A 22,900-nucleotide genomic window follows, 5' to 3' on the forward strand; every position below is an offset into this window, starting at 1 on the left:
ACGATAAACGACTTTGACAGTAGATTCAACCTTTTACTATCAGGTGTGACCTCAGGTGTTTTCTGCATTTTGGCCTCTTGTGTGATTGAGTTTGACACCCTGTAGAGTTCATAAGGTTCATGAAGTTTTTTTTTATATAGCTAACAACAACATTTTTGATGTTAAGGATGCAAAAGGAACAAAAAACACAAATATAAGAAAATAAAAACACGTATAAGGAGAAGATGTTTCTGTCACTGCCACTCTTGGAGCTTTAGGAAACTTCCTGAAGAAACATTTACAAATCATTCATTAGACTGGAGCACTGAGAGTTTATGTTAATGTCGGGATGATGCCGAATGAGAGAAAACAGCTGTTATTAACCCTTTAGCTGCCAGCTCAAACAAATGGTGGAAAACATTTAGAAAACATGTTTTTAAAAATATTAAGTGTGTGCATCACTCTCCGAGGTACGGAGGCCCTCAGGGGACATTGAAGACCAAAAAATTCAAGAAAAACTATTTTTTTCACAAAACATTTAAGTAAAAAAAAATGTATTTCTGGTTACCAACTGGTGCGGACCAAATAATAACCAGAAAACTTTTTTTTTTACTTTTTCAGTTACTAACCAGAATACTTTTATTTCAAAAAATTGAAGTAAAAAAATATCTAGATAGTAACTGTTGCGCATCACATAGTAACTTTTACAGAACCCTTATGTATTTTTAGAAAAAAAAAGTAATTTAATTTCATTTTTTTTAACTTTCATGTCCCTTCAGGGGGAATAAGCAGCAGAAAAAACATTTTTTTGATCTTTTTTTTTCTTTTTTGTGTATTTAAAGGGTTAATATGCGCTCATGTTGTGAGCTAACTCTTTAGCTTCATCCACCTAAACCTCACATGATGCACAGACTGAAGAAACGTCCAATCACAGCAGAGATCCACTCTAAGAATCATTCAGAATCAACCCTCTACAGATGCTCTGAGACTGTCTGTAAATGTCATGACTTCACTCTAATGAGCCACTCGTCTGGAGCAATCGCCAACATCCCATAAACTCCATGACAACAGCCAGCAGCCTCTCAGTTTGAACTGTTTCCAAGGAGACGGGAGCCCATCGGTATTCCGAGGGGACGTTTCATAAGCAGCTGGATGAAGGAAGTCGGCTCAGGAAGGATCGGATCGATCCGACTCCATTACAGTAGAAGCCAAAACACTCATTCTTTATAATGTTGCAGAGTTTGAGGTTAAAAACAAACCTGACACTATTTTATAGCCAAAATACCATTTAAATTCAGTATACGTGTCATTTCTATGTAGCACAGGTAGAAAAAAGACACAACTCACCCATGAACTCGATCCCCAAATGATCTGTTGTGTCACGCAGCAGAAAAAAGAGAAAAAGAACATTTTAGACACATCACACACCAGCATCGCGTCTCATAGTTCATCAGGTGTAACCACCATTTCTGTGGTTTCTTAAGGAAATGTGTTTGTGAAGACTCCAGTAATGACAGAGAGCTGGAAAAGAACTACTTAGAAATCTGAGACTTTCACACATTTGTTTGTACAGAAACACAAAGAAATATGTAGAGTGTAGAAATACACACAAATACAAAACAGACTCAAAAACAGCTTCATTCAAAAGGTAAAAGCCACCATAAACTCTCAGGTGTCCTGATTACACTTAATGTTGAGCACTACCCGTGTATATGTGTGTACACTGTACTGTATACGCATGTGGTAAATGGTTAAACGTTTAAAGTGGTTTACAGACACGTTTAAAAGCTTGAATCACATTTATATGTTCAAGAAATGTATTTTCTTTTTCTTTTCTCTTTTCTTTATTTTTGTTTTCTTTCACGAAGCATCAGGAACATCAAGACACAAAATCAAATACAGAATACAAGACAGTCCCACAACTTCAAGAATGAAAGGGACTTTATGAGCATTATTTTTACTTGAAAAAAAACTTATATTTTTAATGCAAATGTATGAATCTTTCACTTCCTATTAAGAGCAAATGACACAAGATCAGAATAAAAATTGGGCATTTATTAAGGTTTTTTAGGCTAGTTTGGAATTTAGACAATATTTTATCTACATGCTAGTTTTTTGGCTAATTTGGTATTTAACTAATGTTTTGCTAGCTGCAGTTTCAGCGTTTTTCGCTATCAATTTCAGCATCTTCAGCAGCCAATTTTGGTACTTTCAGGTAAATAAATGAATCCCTTTTACGTAATCATTGAAGAAATCCTGTTTATGACTTTTCAAAAACAGACAAAACGACTGTTTTCGTGTTCCAGCAGGATGAACATGATCATCAGGAACTTCTGCCTCTTTTCTCTCCGTTCCCTTTTGTCCTGTCTGCTGAGACGTTCTCCTACTGGAGGAGACGATAAAAGGAGGCGTGATGGACTTCAGCCGATCACAACTGAAAAACAGAAAAGCTGCTTTTCCACTTTTTCAGTCGGACTGAGAAAAAGCTGCAGATTAGAGACGAGTCATCAGCAGCAGAAGAAGTCTCTCCAAGCGTCCAACAATTCATTTATCAAAGCAGCATAAAATGAATTTCTGAAACTCCTACATACTTTTTAATACATCTTATAATCTTGTTCCATCTTTTGATCTTCGGTGGGCGTACATGTATCAGCATTCGGTCTCCAGATGAACACTGCGGTTAAAAGACGTCTAAATTCAATCAAAGCGTTATTCTGTTCATCTTTGAGAGTTGGTGATCGGTTCGTTCATGTTGCGACTCCTGGATCAGAATCTGTCAGAAACATGTCGACATGTGCGAGGTCATAAGGTCGCCTGTCAAACTGGCTGTGATGGACGGTGTACAGTAAATCTATTATGGGATGGAGAGACTGACAGAGGAGGTCAGACAGGAATCCCTGAGGATCATGATGTTTGCAGATGACAGTGTGATCTGGAGGGAGAACGGGTGGAGGATCATCTGCAGGTGGAGGTGAATGAAGGTCAGATGGAGAAGGCAGATTATCTGTGAATGAGAGGAAATCAAGGGACCGGAGGGAGGAAAGAGGAAGACGGGGAGGAAAGAGGAAGACGGGGAGGACACTCAGGACTTATGTGGGGGTGTGAGAAAAAATCAGTTCAATGAAATATCGCGATACGTCATTTGGCAAAATCTATACCGATTATGAATTATTTATAAACATGTGTGTCATGACATGTATTGTATTGTGACATGTGTATGGTGATATTTATTGTATTGTGACATGTGTATGGTGATATCACTAATACAAACCCTCGTATTTAGGCTAACAGTCCAGAACAGCCAAAACTATGGGAAGAGGTGCAGAGGTGTAGCAGGTTGGAGCGGGCAGAGGAACGTTAGTGAGAAAAGAGTGTCAAGAAGAATGAAAGTAAAGGTGTAGCAGAGGAAAGTGAGGGGTTTTGGTTTGGATTCTGAGAACGAGGCCGACAGCAGAGCTGGATCAGGAATGAATCTGATGGAGATGATTCAGACGCCTTGAGAAGGAAGGACAGCGACTGTTGACCAGAAAAGTTCTGCAGGTGATGCAAAAAATGGGTCAGAAGGACCTCAAACTCCAACCTTCTTTCACGTCTTAGTTTTGCATTTTGTTTTAGAAGATGATTGGAAAAGTGGTTAACAAAAATGCTTAAAAACTGTCCAGCTTTGCAGGTCTGCAGCACATCCTCTCGAGTTGGTGTTCCTCTTGGACTTTGACTGAAAACTATCAAATTCTTGAAGTAAAGCAACCATAAATGCTGCAAAAGACTTCCCATTCCCCCTTTTGGCGATTAATTTTTTTCATTTCTATTCATTTTTTAAATATGTTTTGATTGTCTTCCTTTACTTTGACAGTTTTTACTACGTTTACTCTCCTGATGTCTCTCTTTGAGGATTAAATGTTCATGTTATTCTGTAGACTCGTGAAAAATGATCATTTCAGTTTTTAGCTGCTTTTTTCCTGTTCATGCAAGTTTTATTACATTTTCATTACTTGATTTTCCATATGTGAAAGGTAAAAAACAAATAAGGCTGTATTTTTTTTGGTGATACTCTAAATATTAGATGAAGATGGAAAAGGTTCATTTTTTTTCCTGAAACTGTAGATTGGTCAAGTCTAAACTATAACAACACTGCCATCTAGTGGACAAACGGTGTCATTTTTAATAAACATCTTAACAGTTTTACCTGAAGAATCAGAAGTTAAATAAGTCAATACATTTTCAAAACAATATTAAACATATTCACGCTGTACCTTTAAAAGTACAGTAGATCCAACATTTGGGAAATTGTTGAAAACTTTTAGCCGAGGCCAAATATGTGAGAATTTTTAACCAAAACTAACATTAAAAAAAACATATTTATATCAGCATTTCCCATCATTTTAGGATAATAAAATCACATTTAAAGGAAGAATGTGTTAAAATCTTCACACATTTGACACATTACACAATATTTCATCAATTGATTTTTCTACTGTATTAATTTATGTTTCTAAAGAAACATATTTTGACTGAAATACTGAAGATTTACATCAAATAGTTTATTTAAAAGTTTAATTTAGAATAAGAAAACGTAGACGTGAGTTCACATTTGGTCCCAAAAATGTTCCAATAACTGTAATAACATAAAAACTGTGAGATGCTCCTGTTCCTCCTGAAGAACGGATCGTCATCAGCTGGAGAACCGCCAGAGTGACATAAGGAACCAGAGCGATATCTTATTTATGACATTTCAAACAACACTGTCCTCCAGATGTTCCCTCCAAGCATGGAAATAGCACAAATATACCTCCACTCCAAAAGTAGATCAGTGCTGCGAGTGGAATTGGACTTGAAGATTCAGATTTAATCTGAATTTCTAACTGATCATTTTACACAAATGCTCCAAATAAAAGTTGGATTGGACTCAGTTCAGCTCAACATCAGATGATAATAATGACCAAGACTGTACAATACAGGTGACCCATGAAAAATCAGATGACATCAAATATGTTTGTAGATTATGTAAAAAAGTAATTCATTGAAGCAAAGCAACACAGAGAGAGTTCTCAGATCCACCGTCAGTCATTTTAGAGACTCTTTATCCTACAGATGTTTGTCCTGCAGATCAGGATTCTTACTTGGATCTGACAGGATGGAATCTGTCTTTGGCAGAAACTGGTCGCAGCGGATTCCCTGGTAGCCCTCTCGACACCTGGAGGGAAAAAAGAGACAAATGTTCAGTGAGACGAGGAGCTAACGGACTGCAGTTACAGAGATGAAGAAATTAGAGCAGGAGGTCAAAGTCAGTCATACAGGGGGCCAAGATCCAAAACACACCTGAGGTCGAACAGGACAAACATTTAATGGACACTCTAAAACTAAAATTTTAAAACTTTAAAACCACAACTTTTAACATAATTATTAACTAAATATATATCATTAACTGCAAATAATGCTTGTAGGAATACTGTGAGCTGAATTTGGCTGCTGAAGATGCTAGTGCTAATAGCTGAAAATGCTGAAATTGATAGTTGAAAAAACTAAAGCTAAAAGCTGAAAACACTGAAGCTGATAGCCAGCTAAAATATTAGCTAAATGCTAACTTAGCCTAAAAACCGTGAAAAAAAAGAAAACCTTAGGTTAGCCAAAACAGCTAGCATGTAGCTGACATATTAGCTAAACTCCAAAATAACCTATAAAATCTCAGTAAATGCTTAAATAGTCCAAAAAGCTAAAAGAATGTCAATTTTTAAGACTTTAAAATTGTAACTTTTTAGCTAAAAATATTAGCTAAATGACAAATTAGCCTAAAAAATACTATGAAAACAAACTTAGGTTAGCCAAAACAGCTAGCATGTAGCTGACATATTATCTTAATTCCAAAGTAGCCTAAAACACAAAACAAGCCCAAATTAGCCAAAACAGTTAGCGTGTAAATATTGGCTAAACTCCAGAACAGCCTAAAAAACTTTAAAATAGCCTAAATTGGCCAAAACAGCGACATGGTCTAAATCAAAGTTTGTCTGAAGGGACGGAGTGAGCTTCGCTGCCTGTCCATCCTTTCTCTACAGCTGCTTGGTTCCGTTTGGGACGGTGGGGTAGCTGGGGGCTACACAAGTACTTTAGGCTACACAAGTACTTTGGGCTACACAAGTACTTTAGGCTACACAAGTACTTTAGGGCTACACAAGTACTTTAGGGCTACACAAGTACTTTAGGGCTACACAAGTACTTTAGGCTACACAAGTACTTTAGGGCTACACAAATACAAAGAACCACACAAACACACACCAGTGAGACAATAGAGCCGCCAGTCAACCTGTTTCTGGAAGAAAGTTCACTAAAGCAAACGTCACACAGAAACGACCAAACTAGGATTTGAACCAGCGCGAGGCGAGAGTGCTAACCACTACACCACAGCGTGCTTTCCCATGTTGAATTCTTTGGTTCAGTTCTCAACACTCGTGAACAGAACCAGCATTAGAGAGAACGAGTAACCTTCCTCTGTGTACGAACAAACAGATCCGGTTTGAACGTGTTCACTCATCCTCTCATCCGTCTACAGAACCCGTGAAGGTGTTCACTCATCCTCTCATCCGTCTACAGAACCCGTGAAGGTGTTCACTCATCCTCACATCCGTCTACAGAACCCGTGAACGTGTTCCCTCATCCTCACATCCGTCTACAGAACCTGCGGACTCACTTTCAGGTTCAACGAGTTGCTGGAGCCTATCCCACCTACTGCTGGGCTTCACCCTGAACCGGTCGCCACCGTGTTGCAGAACTTATCTTTACATTTAGTTAAAAGTTTCTATATTTATCATTAAACTGTTTTGCTATTTTTAACTTGTTTAAGGATTACGCTGAGGCCACGCCCCCTTCTCCATCTGAACGTATAGCTCAGGCCGTGTCACTCCATCAACATTCTACAGGTTTGTAGTTCGGGTCTTCTGTGAAACACGTGTAATATTCATGTGTATGAGAGTTTCGTGCGTTCGTCGACGTGCACACACGTCCTTTGAGGGCGCCGTGGGCGGGTCTTTATGTACATTTGGTTGAGAATCACATCTCCAGCTGTTCCGCCTCCGACTGACTGTGGGACGATTCTGGATCCTCTGAACTGGACTGAGGATGTCTGAAAGAAGCTGAAACGGTTTCCCTCAAACATCAGATTCTTAGTTTTTCAGAACGAACGGATAAAAAAGTCCTAATTACGGTTTCAGAAATCCTTTGATTGCCTCCAAACGCCGTGTAAATAAATATTAAACTATGGGCGGCGTTCTGTGAGTCCGGCTGGTTTGGTTTGTTTTCTTCAACGAAGAATTGTGATTTTCATTGATTGGTTGGAGTACGTTTTCTTGATTAAAGCTTTTGTTGGTTCCTCAGCTCTTCTGAGGTTCTTTCTGTGAGCGACGGCGGGATAACAAAGACGGAGAAATCCCAACTCCTGCCTTCTCCGAGTCCTGTTGTTATTTACTAATGTTCATACCGACAAACCAATGAATTATGATTTACTGCTGATTTAATGCTTTACGAGGTGAAATGTGGACATTTGTTCTGTTTGTGTCTCGATGTGAAGAAACCTCTCAGTAAAGTCCTGTTCTTATCTATAAACTCTGAGTAAAACAGATCCTGTTAACGTGATCGAACGTCTGATTTCATGTTTCATTGAGTTTGATCCTGTTAGAGACTGAAAATTAGGATTAATGCTAAAATATTCACAATTATCACTGGAAAGACGTTCAATATCAATCAATCATTTCAAAATAACTGAACAAACAAACAAGCAAATAAACACATAAATAAACAAAACTGTATGCCAAATAAATTGATAGAAAAAACACGACTAATTGAATTAAAAACAAACCAAACAACTACATAACACATAAAAACAAACAAATCAGTGAACAAACAAACAAATAAATAAAACCTTACTCTAAATTGATACAGGAAACATGATCGATCGACTAACAAATACAAATAAATGAACACAATAAATAAACGAAATGTTATCCCAAATAAATGGACACAAAAGTGAGATTATTCTGATTGTTTTTTAATCGATTGACCATTAATTAAAAATAAACATCCTAAATAAATAGTTTTGTGTGAGTTTTACAAAGATTATTCACAGATAATAAGCAGTCGACAAATATCGTAACTAAAACTAAAGATTAATCACGATTGATTGTTTTGATCTGTTGACAACATTATTCAGAAACAAATGTTCTAAATTTACACTTTTGTTTGTGATTTCATATTGTGACTATTTGGAGATAAAAAATAGCCGGAAAAAAAGTGTAACTAAAACAAAAAAATGAATATTGCGATTAATTGTTTTAATCGATTGAGAGCATTAAATAAAAATAAACCTTCTAAATGTAAAGATTTATTTGTGTTTTTTACACTGACATTATTTACAGATAATAAGTGGTCGGAAATACTGTAACTAAAACAAAGAAATAATGTGATTATTATTTTAATCGACTGAAAGCATTAATTAAAATATAAATCTTTTAAATGTAGAGTTTTGTTTGTGATTTCATAATGTAATTATTTGCATGATTAATAAGTAGTCGCCCAATACTGTAACTAAAACAAAAGAATTAATTGCATTTATTTGTTTTACTCATTAAAAGCATTATTCAAAAACGAACATTCTAAATGTAGTTTTGTTTGTGTTTTTTACATGATAATAAGTAGTCGGCAAAAACTGTAAATAAAACAAGATTATTCACGATTGATTTTGATGAATTTTTTTTCCCTGGTTAGCAATTAATTAGTTAAACTTTTGTAATCAATTCCTGTCCAAATCCTAAAAACATGAACTCTTAATGAAGCTGTTTTAATTTGTGATGCTTTTATTTTGAAAGAACTTGGAAAATGAGTTTATCTTCAGAATCCTGTTTTAACCCTATTGAGAATATTTCAGAATTTCCTTCTTAAATCTCAGGTGAAGTTTGATTTAAATTTTAATTTGAACATTTTAAACTATTCATAAATGCAACTTTTTAAAATACTTTGAGTTCAGAATTTGTATTTTGAAAGGAGAACATTTCACCCCGCGATGTTTTCTCATCATTTACACTACAAAGTCTGTTCTTAGACCTACAGGAAGACAGAACTAGAATAAAGAGAGATAATAACATAAATTAAGTCATTTAGTGTCTCAGAAAGTCACTTTTGTTCAGATCTGTGATGGAGCTCAAAATATCCTGAAGCTTAAAGCTTCGACTGTCGAGAAGGACGTGACTAACTTTATATTTATTCATAAAAGTATATATAGAATCTATAAATAGCTCAGATTAAATAGGATATCTCTGATCTAATCCTGTTAAATGTGTTGCATCAGGTCCAGATCAGACATGAAGACTAGAAGAAGCGGGTCGAGTGTTTCAGCATTTGGAGTTCTGGAGGGAAGAGTGAGTGAACGTCAGCGGCGAGCGGACGGACGGCGAGCGGACGGACGGCCGGGCGGACAGCTTCCTGCGTCCGTCTGAGAGGCTGAAGATGATGGATAGTTTCCATCACAACAGAGCCGACTCTTCCTCTGCTGCATCATTACGGGCGACTGCGTCCGACTGAGAGCTGCTATTTCCCAGATGTGGCGTGAACATCAAAAGACGGTTCGGCTGCTTTTAGAGGATCATTTCACACTTTCAAGTGAGAGTAGCTCCAATTATGAAGACAGCAGAGATGAGAGGAGGCCAAGTTAAGGAAGAGAGGTCCTTCCTTCAGAAGACGGAGTGAAGGTCGACACAAACTCAGACAAAAACACGGGAAGAACATTCATCCGTTCTATTTATTACATTATGACTTATTAACATTATGTTATTCTAAACTGCTTTTCAAAATAAAAGTTTGCCATCAATACTTTTGAATTGATTCTTACATGTATTGATACATGTATTGATCAGAAATACAAATAATATGAAAATCATCCAATCATCCTGTTAAAAACTGTCTAGTGCTAGTTTTATATTTACTAATTTAATAAATAAAGGCAGAAAAGACCAAAAACTTTTAGAAATTAAGCAAACAAACAAATAAATAAATAGAACTTTATTATTAGTTTTGTTCATTTGCTTCTTCTCTCTAACTAGAATCACAGTCTGAGAACCGGATGAGTTTATCGACACACATTCCTCCTCAACAGAAACACACTGTTGTGCGTCTCAAAGTGGGTTCAGTTTTTGTGACAGAAACACAACCATGAACACAAATGTGAAAAGTTACAACAAATCAGAAGTGATTACACTCTACCAAAAACACGTTTTTTCACTTGTATTTAAAAAAAAAACATTTTCCATCCATCCATCTTTCAGAGTCAGGTGGTTGCTGGAGCCTATCCCAGCTGTTCTCATTTAAAGATAAACTAAAGCTTCTTTCTTTTCCCCTAACGCATGAAGCACAGAGAGATGACGGATCACGAGATCACAGGGAGTCTGCTCTGGACTTCTGATCCACTTCAGACCATCAACATTCTCAGATTTGTGGTTTCTATAAAAATCGGTTTATTCATCTGTTGATGGATTTAATTTATTGACCTCCCAGAATCCTCCAGGGCTTCATGCAGATACTCCGTCCATTATGTTTTCTTTACACACAAAGTCCTCAGTGACCTTTCCTGTGACCTTTCCTGAAGTGAGAGCGTCACCCCCCCTCCCCCTCCCTGTGTCAGATACCTGAACATATCTGAGTTCACCAAAGACCATTTCTTTCAGCTGGAGCATAGACGTTCTGTTAAGTTAAGATTTTGTGTTTCAGCGTCACCGATGACGCCTCGGGTGTTAAAGGGTTAAAGAAAACCTTTTAATTCCTATAAAAGTCCAGATTTCTAACTTAAAGAAGTCAAAGATGGTTCCCTGGACTTGTTCATGAAGAACAGGAGGACGCGACAGGCAGAGCAGACGTCTAACTCCAGGAGATGAAGACCACGGTTCACACCAGCCGCTCTATTGATCGCTGCAGCAGAAACGGATGTGTTGATATCAGATTCAGTTATTCTTATGTAAGTCCTCCTTGATATCAAACGGATGGAGAGTCTGAGGGTGAAAGATGGGCTGACAATGAAGTACAAGTTAGAAGTCGTTATGACAACGAGAAATATTCTTCTTTCTGTTTTATCTTTTGTTGCAGTCATTCCTTTCATCTGAATTTGCCCTTCAATCCTTCCTGCCATTTTTAATATTCCTCCCCTCTCTCCTCTATTCCTCCTTTACAAACCCATTTCATCTCATTACTTATACATTAATCATATTTATTGGAGGAGTTCAGTCGGAGCTCCTTCCAAATGTCTTATTTACACATTTAGACAGTCTGGGGGCTGAACTCTGATTAACTGGCATCAAAAATACCTTTACCTATAGATGTATATATTCAGTCTATTTTACTTTATTTTGTTATTCTATTTTACTTATTTAGTATTTTACTTCTGTACGGACACTGGTACTTGAATTTCCCTGAAGACCTCCAAAGGGATTAATCATTCATCTTAATCAAATAAATCTTTGGACCACGGAAGAATGTCAGTCAGAAACTCCATTTTCACACCAAAAGGGGCCAACCAGCTCTCTCCCCATGATTCTGGCCCAAACCATGACTCCACCACCTCCTTCTTGCAGTCTTGTTGGGACGTGGTGGCTCTCCACCACCCACTACTCCATCCATCTGGACCGTCCAGGGCTGCACGGCTCTCAACAGTGAAACAGATCGTCTGAAAATGAGCTCATGTGTGTCTGGACCCCCTGGACCCACTTGTGTTGTTTAGGGGTCCACTAGAAGGTTTAACTGCAGTCTTTGGAGGATCCGACTCCTTGATGTTGGTGGACTCTAGAAACACCAGCAGCTTCAATAAGTGCTGCTGTTTTGTGATGGTATTTTAGCAGCTGCTCTCTAAATCCGATGGATTTGTCTGCAGAAACTTCCCTCATTCTGGATTCATCTCCACAAACCCGTAAGTCTGAATCAGCCACAAATCTCTTCATAGTACAACGATCACGGTGAAGGTTTCCTGAAAGATCCAAGGTTTGTCCAAGACAATCAACTAGTACATATTACGTAGTATTAGTACCCTAACCCATCATCCTAACCCAGTATTGGTTTGTGTCCGCTACAACATCCTGGTCCTCAGGACACGTCCAGTACCGGTACCCTAACCTGGTAACAGTTTGGGTCCGGTACCCTGTTCTGGTACTCAGGACACATCTAGTATTAGTACCTTAACCATTTATCCAAACCCGGATTTGGTTTGCGTCTAGTCCCACGTCAGGACACGTCTAGTATTAGTACACTAACCTAGTACCAGTAACCTAACTCTAAACCAGGTAACAGTTTGCGTCTGGTACTGCATCCTGGTCTTTGGGACACGTCCTGGACCTTGGGACACATCCAGTACTGGTACCCTAACCCAGAACCAGTACCCTAACCTGGTAACGGGTTGCATCACCCGGTTCATGTCCAGTACTATGTCCAATTCATTCCCGGTACCATATCTGGTACCAGTTTGGGTCTGGGACTGCGTCTTGCACTGCATCTGTTGCCAGGTAAAGGTTAGCGTAACAGTACTGGGTCTGGGTATTACTACGCTTTGCGTCACGGTACTGGACTGGTTCTGGTTCGTGGGGTCCCGTGATTTCATATGAACAGCTCCAGTACATCAAAAAACGGACAAGTTTGGGACGCCCAAAATGTCAGAAAGTGGCGTTGAGGGATCCTTAGCCAAACGTCAATATGTGACGACTTGGGAATGAGAATGTGTTGTAAAGGTGTGCACAGTGTAGAGTAGTGCACAACTATAGTGCACAACTATAGTGCACAACTATAGTGCACAAATGTACTATTGTCAGTTTGTGAAAGCCACACCAAAGCTGGTCTGTTTCTACCAACTACTAACAAGTTCCTCGTTGACCAGGACTTAATAATCCGACACTTCTACACGACCCAAAGACGATCTGTTATCCTGGATGATCTGATCAGTCCAGCCTCACTGATCCTAACTCCAGCAGAATACCATGATCATTTTCTTGGACTACGAACCATAAAAATGAATTCCGTACCCAGCAATGATAAAATACACATGATTTCAATGTTCTGCATCGACTTTCATCTTTTTGTAGGTCTGTTGGATCCTTCATGTCTGCACGTATTGAAATATGAGAATCTCATAGATAAATGTGTCAGATATAATCAATCGGACAGCATATAATCCATACTATTCCTTAGATACAAAATAATACCTCATGTGAAGGGATACAGTCAAACAGTCGTGAGAAATTGGATTTATTGAGAAGCAACTCCACAATTTTTATTGGTTTTTCGTTGGCGAATGATTATCCATCATGACCATGTGACGATGTTTGGCACGTATTGAATCCGTCACACAACAAGTGAAGTTCATCTGCTGTGACGCTACAGTCATGCAAACACTCGAGGGATTATCTCTGACAGAAAGTATCAAAAAGTACACATACATCCGTCTGTATTTGTACGCACTTCCTGTACCAGAGACGGGATTTCATGATAGGACTTTAAGTTCTAAATAATAAGACAACAACTTGGCTCCACTGCTGTCACCATGTCTGTGCTATTTCGTCCTCCTTGCCCTCCAATCCTCTCTTGGCCTTTGCAATAGAATTCAATTGCTTTCATGCTCCCATATAATCACTTTTCATCCCCAAGGCCCGACAGTTTCCCTGGTCTGACAGAAACAAGCCTAATTACTCTCTGACCTTGACTTTCAATCTTTCCCTCGCAGGCTCATGCAGTATCGCTTTCCAATCCGCGGCACCTGCTCGGATGTTGACGAGACTGCCACAGTTGTTGCACCGGCACAAAACACCGGCACATGTGCTGAAGTGGTTTTGGAGAACCCCCGGTCGCCCCCACCCCACAAAAGTTTTCTTTACATGTGCCGTTTCAATTCATGAGGTTGATAATAAATAAGATACCGATGCAGTAGAAGTATTTCGCTCCAGATAAGGTATTACTGACAGTTCAGACGATCTTTAATTAGTTTAGGTAGTACAGACCCCCCCCACCACAGTGATTATCACAGAGTGAAAACCCCCACAGCAGACTGATTTAGATTCATTTAATTATTTATTACAAAGAAAGTCTCTATTCGTACGTAATTATCGAATCACATGAGGCCAGTCCAAAACTATACTCTAAGATCCCGCCAGGAAGGTATGAGAAGCCCCGCCCCCCCTCTCATTTTGCTAAAGAGCCCGACGGATGAAGGAGCGCCGGACATTTTGGTCGGGAAAAGATTTCAATCATTCGCCAGTTTCACAAATTCCTTGGGAGAATGAGAACGTGTAAACTTTTACTGCAGTCAAATGAGCCGCCGTTCGCATTTCCGTGGTCAAATCAGCCGTCACGGGATTTTTTCCGGCAAGTTTCATAAAATCCTTACAATAGCAGGTCCGTGCTCGCTGGAAAATCCTTAAGACTCATCGGAGCTTTAGGAAATGTGACATTATTGCTCCTCATGAATGCATAGTACTATTAAAGTATATGATAATTATGTGAAATTAACTGTGCATTTCTGTTTTTTAGAAATCCAATCTCAAAATATCTTGTAGCACTGATAGAAAATAAGTAAATTTTGGCTGTGAATGAATACCAATCATCAGTTTAGTACATTATAAATCCTTCACAGACATACTTAGTACTTTAAACACAATTTCTCCTGGAAGTATAAAACATTTTAACTGTATAGTTTTTAAGAAATTCACTTATGAATTATTATAAAGGTGCAACAAAGACATCTGACTTTGGCTGAGAATATATCTTGATTGTAAAGTTAGTAAATCAACATTCCTTCACAGACTTACCTAGTACTTCAAGGAGTACTACTCCTGCAAATATGAAGTATTTTTTCTGTATAGTTTTTGAGAAATACACATCTGAAATACCATAAAAATGTCTCATTTTTACGTCAGTTAGCAGACTTTGGGTGGAACTGAATCCTAAGTTTAAATTTACAGATGTACCTAGTACTTCAAAGAGTACTACCACTGAAAATATGAAGTATTTTTACCGTACAGTTCTTGAGAAAAGTGCATCTGAAATACTATAAGAATGTCTCATTTTTACGTCAGTTAAAAGACTCATTCTTGATTCCTAATTTATTACACACTTAAAACATTCAACCAACATGAATTTACACGAGTTTGGACACGTAAATGTGTGACTGCGAGCAGGACTTGTGGAGTTATTCCAGCCGTGCTGCATAAGCAGAACATCTTCCATCATCAGGGACCCTCAGTTCCTCTCATGGTCTGTTCTCCCTTCAGGACTATCAGCTGCACATCAAACTGGATGTTAAAAAGCTTCTTAATACAAACTGTGAGACAGTTAAACAGGCTGTCCTCCTCATGCACACATGCACTCACCATCTCCACACTGCAGAAAACACAATACATGCACACACAATCATCCTTCAGAAGAGACTGCTGATAAATGCTCATCTCATTTTTAGTAACTGAATTTTGAGGTCTATTTTATTGTTATATTTTTCTAATATCTCATACTCATGAATAAATCACAGTTTTATTTATTTTAATAAAAAAAAAAAACGTTCCCAGTAATGTTTTAATTCTGATTAAGAAGTTTTTAACCAAAATCTCACAACCTAAATGTCTTAAAAAGACATTTTTCATGTTGATCTGTTGAGCGTCTGAATGAGGTCAAATCAGGATCAGCTTAAAGTGAACAAAAAACAGACTGAAAACTTGAAAAATAGACATTGTGACTGAAAAAATGGAAAATATGAAAGTAAGACACTGTAAATTTGACAAAAAATAAAACTTGAAATAAATCTTGAAAATTTAAAAAAGTGAATTTGTTTTATTTGAAAAAAAGAAAATTAGAAAAAAATGTTCTTAGAAAATGTGAAAACAGAATCTATGAATCTTCACTCTCAGTCCTCAGTTTACAGTTTCAATTCTGATTTTCGAGTTTTCACTATTGAGCTGAGCCCAGTTTTACATGGAGGCGGTGCTTGAGCTCATTGGCTACTCGAGAAATGCATCCCATGATTCCCCAAGAGGTAATGATGATGTGACGTGTTTTCTGTTTATGTCACTGGTGGCGATTTTCCAGCGTTCTCAGTCCTGCTACCGTAAGTATTGGATGAAACTCACACCAAAAATCCAGTGATGCTGATTTGACCACAGAAATGTGAACTGTCAAAGCTAGCGAAAATAAAAAAGTTTTTCTTGGGGAAGAGCGGGAACTTCGATCGAGGATTTCCAGCTAATGATGCTCTGGCGCCATCTTGGGGCCATGTTGTTTTCTGCGGCCAAGTCTTGAAAAACGGGAAGTGTTTTTTAAACACTTGTGCTGCGTTCACGCCATCTGTGTGTGGCGTGTTCTAGAACTCTCCAGGCGTTTTGTTTCACAGCTCTGTTCCTTTAAATGTTTGCCTTGGTGTCGTTTTAATCCAACCGGGTAGAAGAATCACAATCATTAATTTAGTCATGTTTGAGACGGTTTGGCCTCGCGTGTTTTGAAGACACAACCCACCAGGTGATCGGTCACAGTTTGGAGTTATCGCGATTAAGCGTGAAAAAGTTCTACCTGTTGATATTGAGTCCACCTAAAAAGTGTGTAGATGTTCACAAACACCAAACCAAAGTTAAATTATCCTTGTGAAGCAAACAGAAGCCAGAACATTCTTCTGCTACAGCAGAGGCTGTTCAATCCATTTCTTGGACTCTCCAGCTGTATTTCTATAAACCTCCTTTTGTTTCTCTTCCTCTGTTGAGTGCGTGCACAGACGAGGTGGAGGACAGACGGACGGTTGAGGTGGGGGGGGTTTAGAATAGGACAAAGAGTGGGAGACAGAATGACACAACAACAATAAACAGGAGGAAGAAAGTGAACAAATATCAACACACAAACGAGGATGTCATAAATACTAGAGCGCACCCGCCCATAAACACTAGTGTCATCTACTTTTTGTCCGGTGGAGTGTGATGTTTTGTTTTCTCTGGCAGAGTGGGACGTTGCTGTGTTTTGTGGATCTTTGTGTCTTTTTGTGTGAATGGTGGAGGCTGTGGACCGGACCGGAGCTGACGGAGGCGTCTGTAAAATCCCCGGGCTCTTTTCATGTCTCAGAAAGGCGCTTATGTTTCTGTTCTGTGGGTCGTCAGCTTAGCTGCCCCCCCAACCCGAGTCTTTTGTGCTTAAGAGTGGGTAGAGTCAGCTCTACGTCTCACCCCTCAATCCTTAGACCAAACTGTCTGTAACGGAGTGAGTCTGGACGGTGCCTGTAGCTCCTCCCCCCTGAAACCCCCTGCAGCCGCGATGGCGAGTCCAGCCATCGATGTTTAGGAATGTACGCTTGATTACTAGATTAAACAAATAACATTAAAAATAGTTCTATGAATAAGATTCAAAGAAATGGCTTGAATTATATATTTATTTATGAATTATAGAAATATGTTGTTGGTTTAGATTTTAGTGAATGATTTTGTTTTTAATCTCTTTATTATTGGTTTTATTTTTTAGTCCAGCCGTCAGTGGCCGTGTTTCTAATCCACATATGCACAAAACGTCATCAAAAGTCTAAAAATGTTTAAAAAAACACACAAGTTTGCCACTGTATCCATTAAATCCTAATTATATGAATAAACACAAACTAACTCACATGATAAGTCATTAAAAAACACAGCAATGGATGACAACAAGTCATGTTTTAAGTTGATTTACAAGAACAGAATCCTAGAACAGTTTCTGCAGAGCGGCAGGAGCTGGTTAGAAGTTCACCTCTGACTGTTGGGCCAGAGTAAGCCTTCTCTCGGTTCCCATCATCCCTTTGTTTACACTCAACCCCAACCTAACATCACCAATGCAGCAAGAATCCCGTCATACAGTTCTGATCCAGGTCCCAGCTGGGATGAGGAAGACGTTCATGGATCTATTTGTCTGGAAGAAGATGCATCAGAATGGAGCGGAGCAGGAAGATTGTGGGTCGACTGAAGCACCGACGAGCCTTTCCTTCAGCATTTTTGTGTCTCATTCACAACAATTTGAATTAAAAAAAATGAGTTTTAGGTCTTTATAGAAAAAATAGCTGATTTGATCACACCAGGAAACTTGTGAAGTAAATAATTGTTTTAGGGTAATTTTATTGTCGACTCCATAAACCAAAGAACTTTAGAAATATGTGTGTCTCCTGAATAAAACCTTCACTTTCCTACATAAAGCAGCTAAGCTACATGTGAGAAAATAAAGCAGTAAATTCACCTTTTCCAACTACAGCAGAGAAAAAAAAACTTAGTCTTTTATTTGCTGTGAATGAACAACAAACCTCCTTCCACTCAGCTGGAGCTTAAACTCCAGTTTGCTGTTTCTACAGCCTCCGCCAAAGATGAAAAACAGCGAGTCTGCAAAAGGGACGTGTTCATTAACTCCTGCTGCACTCGCAGGCTATTTGCTGTGGAAACGGTGACACGGAATGTAATGAAAAGTAAAGGGGATGATGTTCTTACAGCAGCAAGCTCAGACCTAAAAAAGTGGCTGTAGGACGAAGACCAAGGACGTCAAGAAAAGAGAGCCAGGAGTATTTAAAGTTGAAACTCCTGCAGTCTGCAAATGCATTTATTACCTGGAAATAAATATACATTTTGTCAGCACAAAGCCAAAACAAAAGCCACATTTCATTTCAGGGAGCGGGCCGTTTCTCAGCTCAGTGTCCTGCAGGGAATAGGCCAGGCAGATTTAAACATGCTTACTGGAGTGCTGCGGGGCCGTGATAATGACTGACTTTAAATAACATTTTATAATTAGCAAGTCTTGCATTGGGTCTCAGCCTCACAGTAACAGCGAACTCTATTTATGTGGTTGTTAAAAAAACAACAGGGAAGCATTCAGACGGAACACGTTTATGGAGCTGCTTCGCCACGAACAGGTGTTTGATTTGAAAATCGAAGTTTCCTGCCAATTTCTCACTCCGGTCCCAGTGCAGGAGTCCACTCACAAGCAGACACGTTTACACTTGTTCTGGTGAAGTCTCTAATCCTACATGGAAACTGCAGAGTAGAATATTATGGCATGAAAATGAAAAAAAATATCGTAAAATTGCTTAAAAAATCTCTAATACATGCCAATTTTGCAAAAATATTTAGTGTGTTGCTTAAATATTAGCTAAACTCCATATAAGACCAAAAAACCTTACTAGATGTCGAATTAGCCAGAAAAAAAATCACATTGCTTAAATACTAGCTCAACTCCAAAATATCCTAAAATTCCTCAATAAACTGAATTCTTTAATGTTAGCATGTTGCTATAATAGACGCTAAACGCCAAATTAGCCAAAAAAACCTCATTAGATAAATAATTAGCCAATAATGTTAGCATGTTGCTACAATAGAAGCTAAACTAGAGTAAGGCTTTAAAACCTCATTAGATAACAAATGAGCCAAAAAACGTTAGCATGTTGCTAAAAGATTAGCTAAACTCCAAATTAACCTAGATAGGCCTAACCTCAGTAGATGCCAAATTAGCAGAAAAAAGCTAGCACATTGCTTAAATACTAGCGCAACTCCTAAATAGCCTAAAATTTCCCATTACACTAATTTAATCAAAAACGTTAGCCTGTTGCTAAAGTAGAAGCTAAACCTGAAATTAGCCAAAAAAAGTAGCTTGTTGCCTGAATACTAACTAAATTTAAAAACAGCCTAAAATATCTCAGTAAACTAAATTAGCCAAAAACGTTAGCATGTTGCTAAAATATAAGCTAAACTAAAATAAGCCAAAAACAAAACAAAAAAAACAGTAGATAACAAATTAGCTAAAAAACATTAGCATGAAACTACAATATCAGCCAAACTATGAATTAGCCTAGAAAACCTCTGCAGATAACAAATTGGTCAAAAACGTTAGCCTGTTGCTACAATAGAAGCTAAACTCTAAGTTAGCTTTAAAAACCCAGTAGATAACAAATTAGCCAAAAACATTAGCATGTTGCTAAAATGAAAACTAAGTTCTAAATTAGCCTATAAAACCCAATGTAGATAATAAATCAGCCAAAAACATTAGCATGCTGCTAAAGTATTAGGTAACCGTCATATTAGCACAAAAAAACTAAGTAGATGCCAAATTAGCCAAAAAACTAGCTTGTTGCTTGAATACTAACTAAATTCCAAAATAGCCTAAAATTCCTCAGTAAACTAAATTAGATAGAAACGTTAGCATGTTGCTAAAATGGAAGCTAAACTTTAAATTAGCCTATTTTAGCATGTTGCTAAAATAGAAGCTAAGCTCTAAATTAGCCTATTTTAGCATGTTACTAAAATGTTAGCATGTTGCTAAAATAGAATCATCTGCCTCAAAAACCCTAAACTCCGGTTTTAAATGTGTTACTGTTTAGTTTTGGGAAAGCTGCAACAGCTCCACATGGTGGCCATGCAGCCCCATTAGTGGGTTTATGGGGACAGAAGAGGCTGGATGTGTTTTTAAGCTGTTCTCCGTGGTTCTCCTCCTCACGCTGTCATCTGCAGCATCACTGGAACCTGATCTGGTGCATCTGGTGCATCTGCACGACTGCTGCAGCTCTAGTGTTGTCTGCTGAAGGCCTGCACAAAGCATGCGTTACAAAATAAAACATGATCTCTGACGGCGATTTACAATCCTTAAAGGTCATCCGTCCATCCATCTCCCATTCACCGACGGGTACAGTAGGGTGCTGAACTGACGCGCCGCAGGACCTCAGATCTGAACTGTCCCTTAAAGTCGACCAACCCCGTCTGTGTGAAGGCAGCTTTAGAATACTTCCACTACCTAAATAAACTTGCAGGTGTTCAAGACTTGGGTTCATAGAATCTTAAATTAAGTTGTGTTTCACTGAAGTAAAACGGAGGTTAAGTCTTCTCCACAGACGAGTGTCTTTAAGTTCACTCTCTTTAAACCGAATAAAAAAGCTTCAAATAAACCGCTCAATAAATCAAGTTGGAATGTTTAGAATGTTACATCTAATACTGTATGTGCATGAAAATACAAATAAAAGAGCCAGTTCAGATTGTTTTTAGTTTTTAACAGACAAACTTGAAGCTTTATCAGTGCATTGATAGTGTTATAATTATATATTTTTGTAATATTATTAGCTTACATTTGACCTAATGACAAGTTATGTAAAAATGAATCAAATCTGTGCACACATGGTTTAAGCATCCTGAGGGTGTTTGTGTTTCTACTGTCTGAACTCTTCATTAGAGCTCATGTCTTTCTTCTTAAAGGAACAACACACAGTTTCAGCTGCTGAGCTCATTTTCAGATGATGCCTCTGAGTAAGACATGACCTGTCAGCGATGAGGATAACAAATCAACCAGACGACGGATAATAAAGCTCCTCACGTTGTGATGATCATGATCCAGGGCTGACCTATCAGGGTGAATCATACAGAGCAGTGAGAAGCTAATCAGTGTTTCTGGTGACTACATTCACACGGGAAGCTTTGATCTGGACCAGAGTTCAGTTCTTCAAACTCTCCGTTCAGTCCAGGAGTCTGAAACCTGCAGCTCGGGAGCCTCATGAGGGTCTTTTATCCCTTTATTGTGGCTCTGTAGTTCTAAAAAATAATGCAAATGATTCACATAAATGACCGATTAGTTATTTCAGTTTAACAATTTCTGTATTTTTAATATGTCAAACCACAGAGCAAAATGATGTCAGAAATTCTGTAGAAATGTTCTTTAAATTTGTGTTTTTATTGTCACATTAGTTAAATAAAAATCTCCACTATTCTTATATTTTGGTAAATTACTCAAAAGTGGTTAAAGTTGTAAAAAAACGAGAATAAAAAGGTCAGTTTATTTTAAATATTTTAAGTTTCTTTTTAAATATTGGATTCAATGTTGTTTATATTTTAAAGTAAAATGAGAAAAATAACGGTGGTCCACCAAAATCTTAATGATAACAAGCATCAAGCTTGATTGTCTTGCACTTTATTTTGAAGTTACTTTGCTGCAGCTGCAGGATCTTAATTGGTGTATTTTATTTTGAAAGGAACTTGTGTGTGCTGCTGTCAAAAAGTAAAAAAACAGTTATAGAAGCATATAGACCCTGTTGTAATTAAATATTGTAGTACTTCAAATCTACATTTAAAAATGATTTTTATTGGTAAAAAAACATATTTTATTTTTCTAATCAATAACATTTCTGCTTTTGATCTGTAAAAAACGGAGCACATGGCTCTTTTAGAGTTAAAGGATGCAGACCCCTGGTTCAGTCGGATCTAAACCAAACCAGTGGAATTTGGTCCTCATGAGGGTCCTGGTAAACATCATGGATCTCCTGCTGATTGGAGCTGGTAACCTGGAAGTATCTCAACCTGGTGGAGTGGATCTTTGTGAATCAATGTTGCTTAAAGTCCCCCATGACTATATTTGTATTTAAAAAAATACGTTCCAAGTTGTGTTTTATTTCTGATTATGACGTTTTTAACCAAAAATCCACAAATTAAATGTCTTAAAAAGCACTTTTATCTGAAGTCTCTGTTTAAAAACTCTCCTCTGAGGGGCGTGGCTTATGGAGCTGAGGTGAACAGCTGAGGTTGTTTTGGAGTTTAGCTAATATTTCAGCTACACGCTAACTGTTTTGGCTATTATACTTTTTAAAAAGATTTTAGGCTATTTTGGAGTTTAGCTTTAGCTACATGCTAGCTGTTTTGGCTAATTTATGCTTTAAAAAGTTTTTTAGGCTGTTTTGGAGTTTAGCTTTAGCTACATGCTAGTTGTTGTGGCTAATTTAAGCTTTAAAAAAGTTTTTAGGCTATTTTGGAGTTTAGCTTTAGCTACATGCTAGCTGTTTTGGCAAATTTAAGCTTTAAAAAAGTTTTTAGGCTATTTTGGAGTTTAGCTTTAGCTACATGCTAGCTGTTGTGGCTAATTTAAGCTTTAAAAAAGTTTTTAGGCTATTTTTGGAGTTTAG

General features: G+C 38.0%; 1 protein-coding gene across 1 annotated transcript in view; it reads right to left on the reverse strand.

The window, feature by feature from the left end:
• LOC112162147 (pro-neuregulin-3, membrane-bound isoform) overlaps window positions 1-22,900 on the reverse strand; it is a 301,743-nt gene that overhangs the window by 7,925 nt on the left and 270,918 nt on the right. Inside the window, exons 3-4 of the mRNA XM_024297821.2 lie at window positions 5,100-5,173; window positions 1,327-1,350 (exon numbers count right to left, since the gene is read on the reverse strand). Coding sequence (XP_024153589.1) covers window positions 1,327-1,350; window positions 5,100-5,173 — 98 coding nt within the window. The remainder of the gene's footprint in view (window positions 1-1,326; window positions 1,351-5,099; window positions 5,174-22,900) is intronic.

Source organism: Oryzias melastigma, linkage group LG15 (genome assembly GCF_002922805.2).
Source record: "Oryzias melastigma strain HK-1 linkage group LG15, ASM292280v2, whole genome shotgun sequence".
In the NCBI taxonomy this organism is placed as follows: Eukaryota; Metazoa; Chordata; class Actinopteri; order Beloniformes; family Adrianichthyidae; genus Oryzias; species Oryzias melastigma.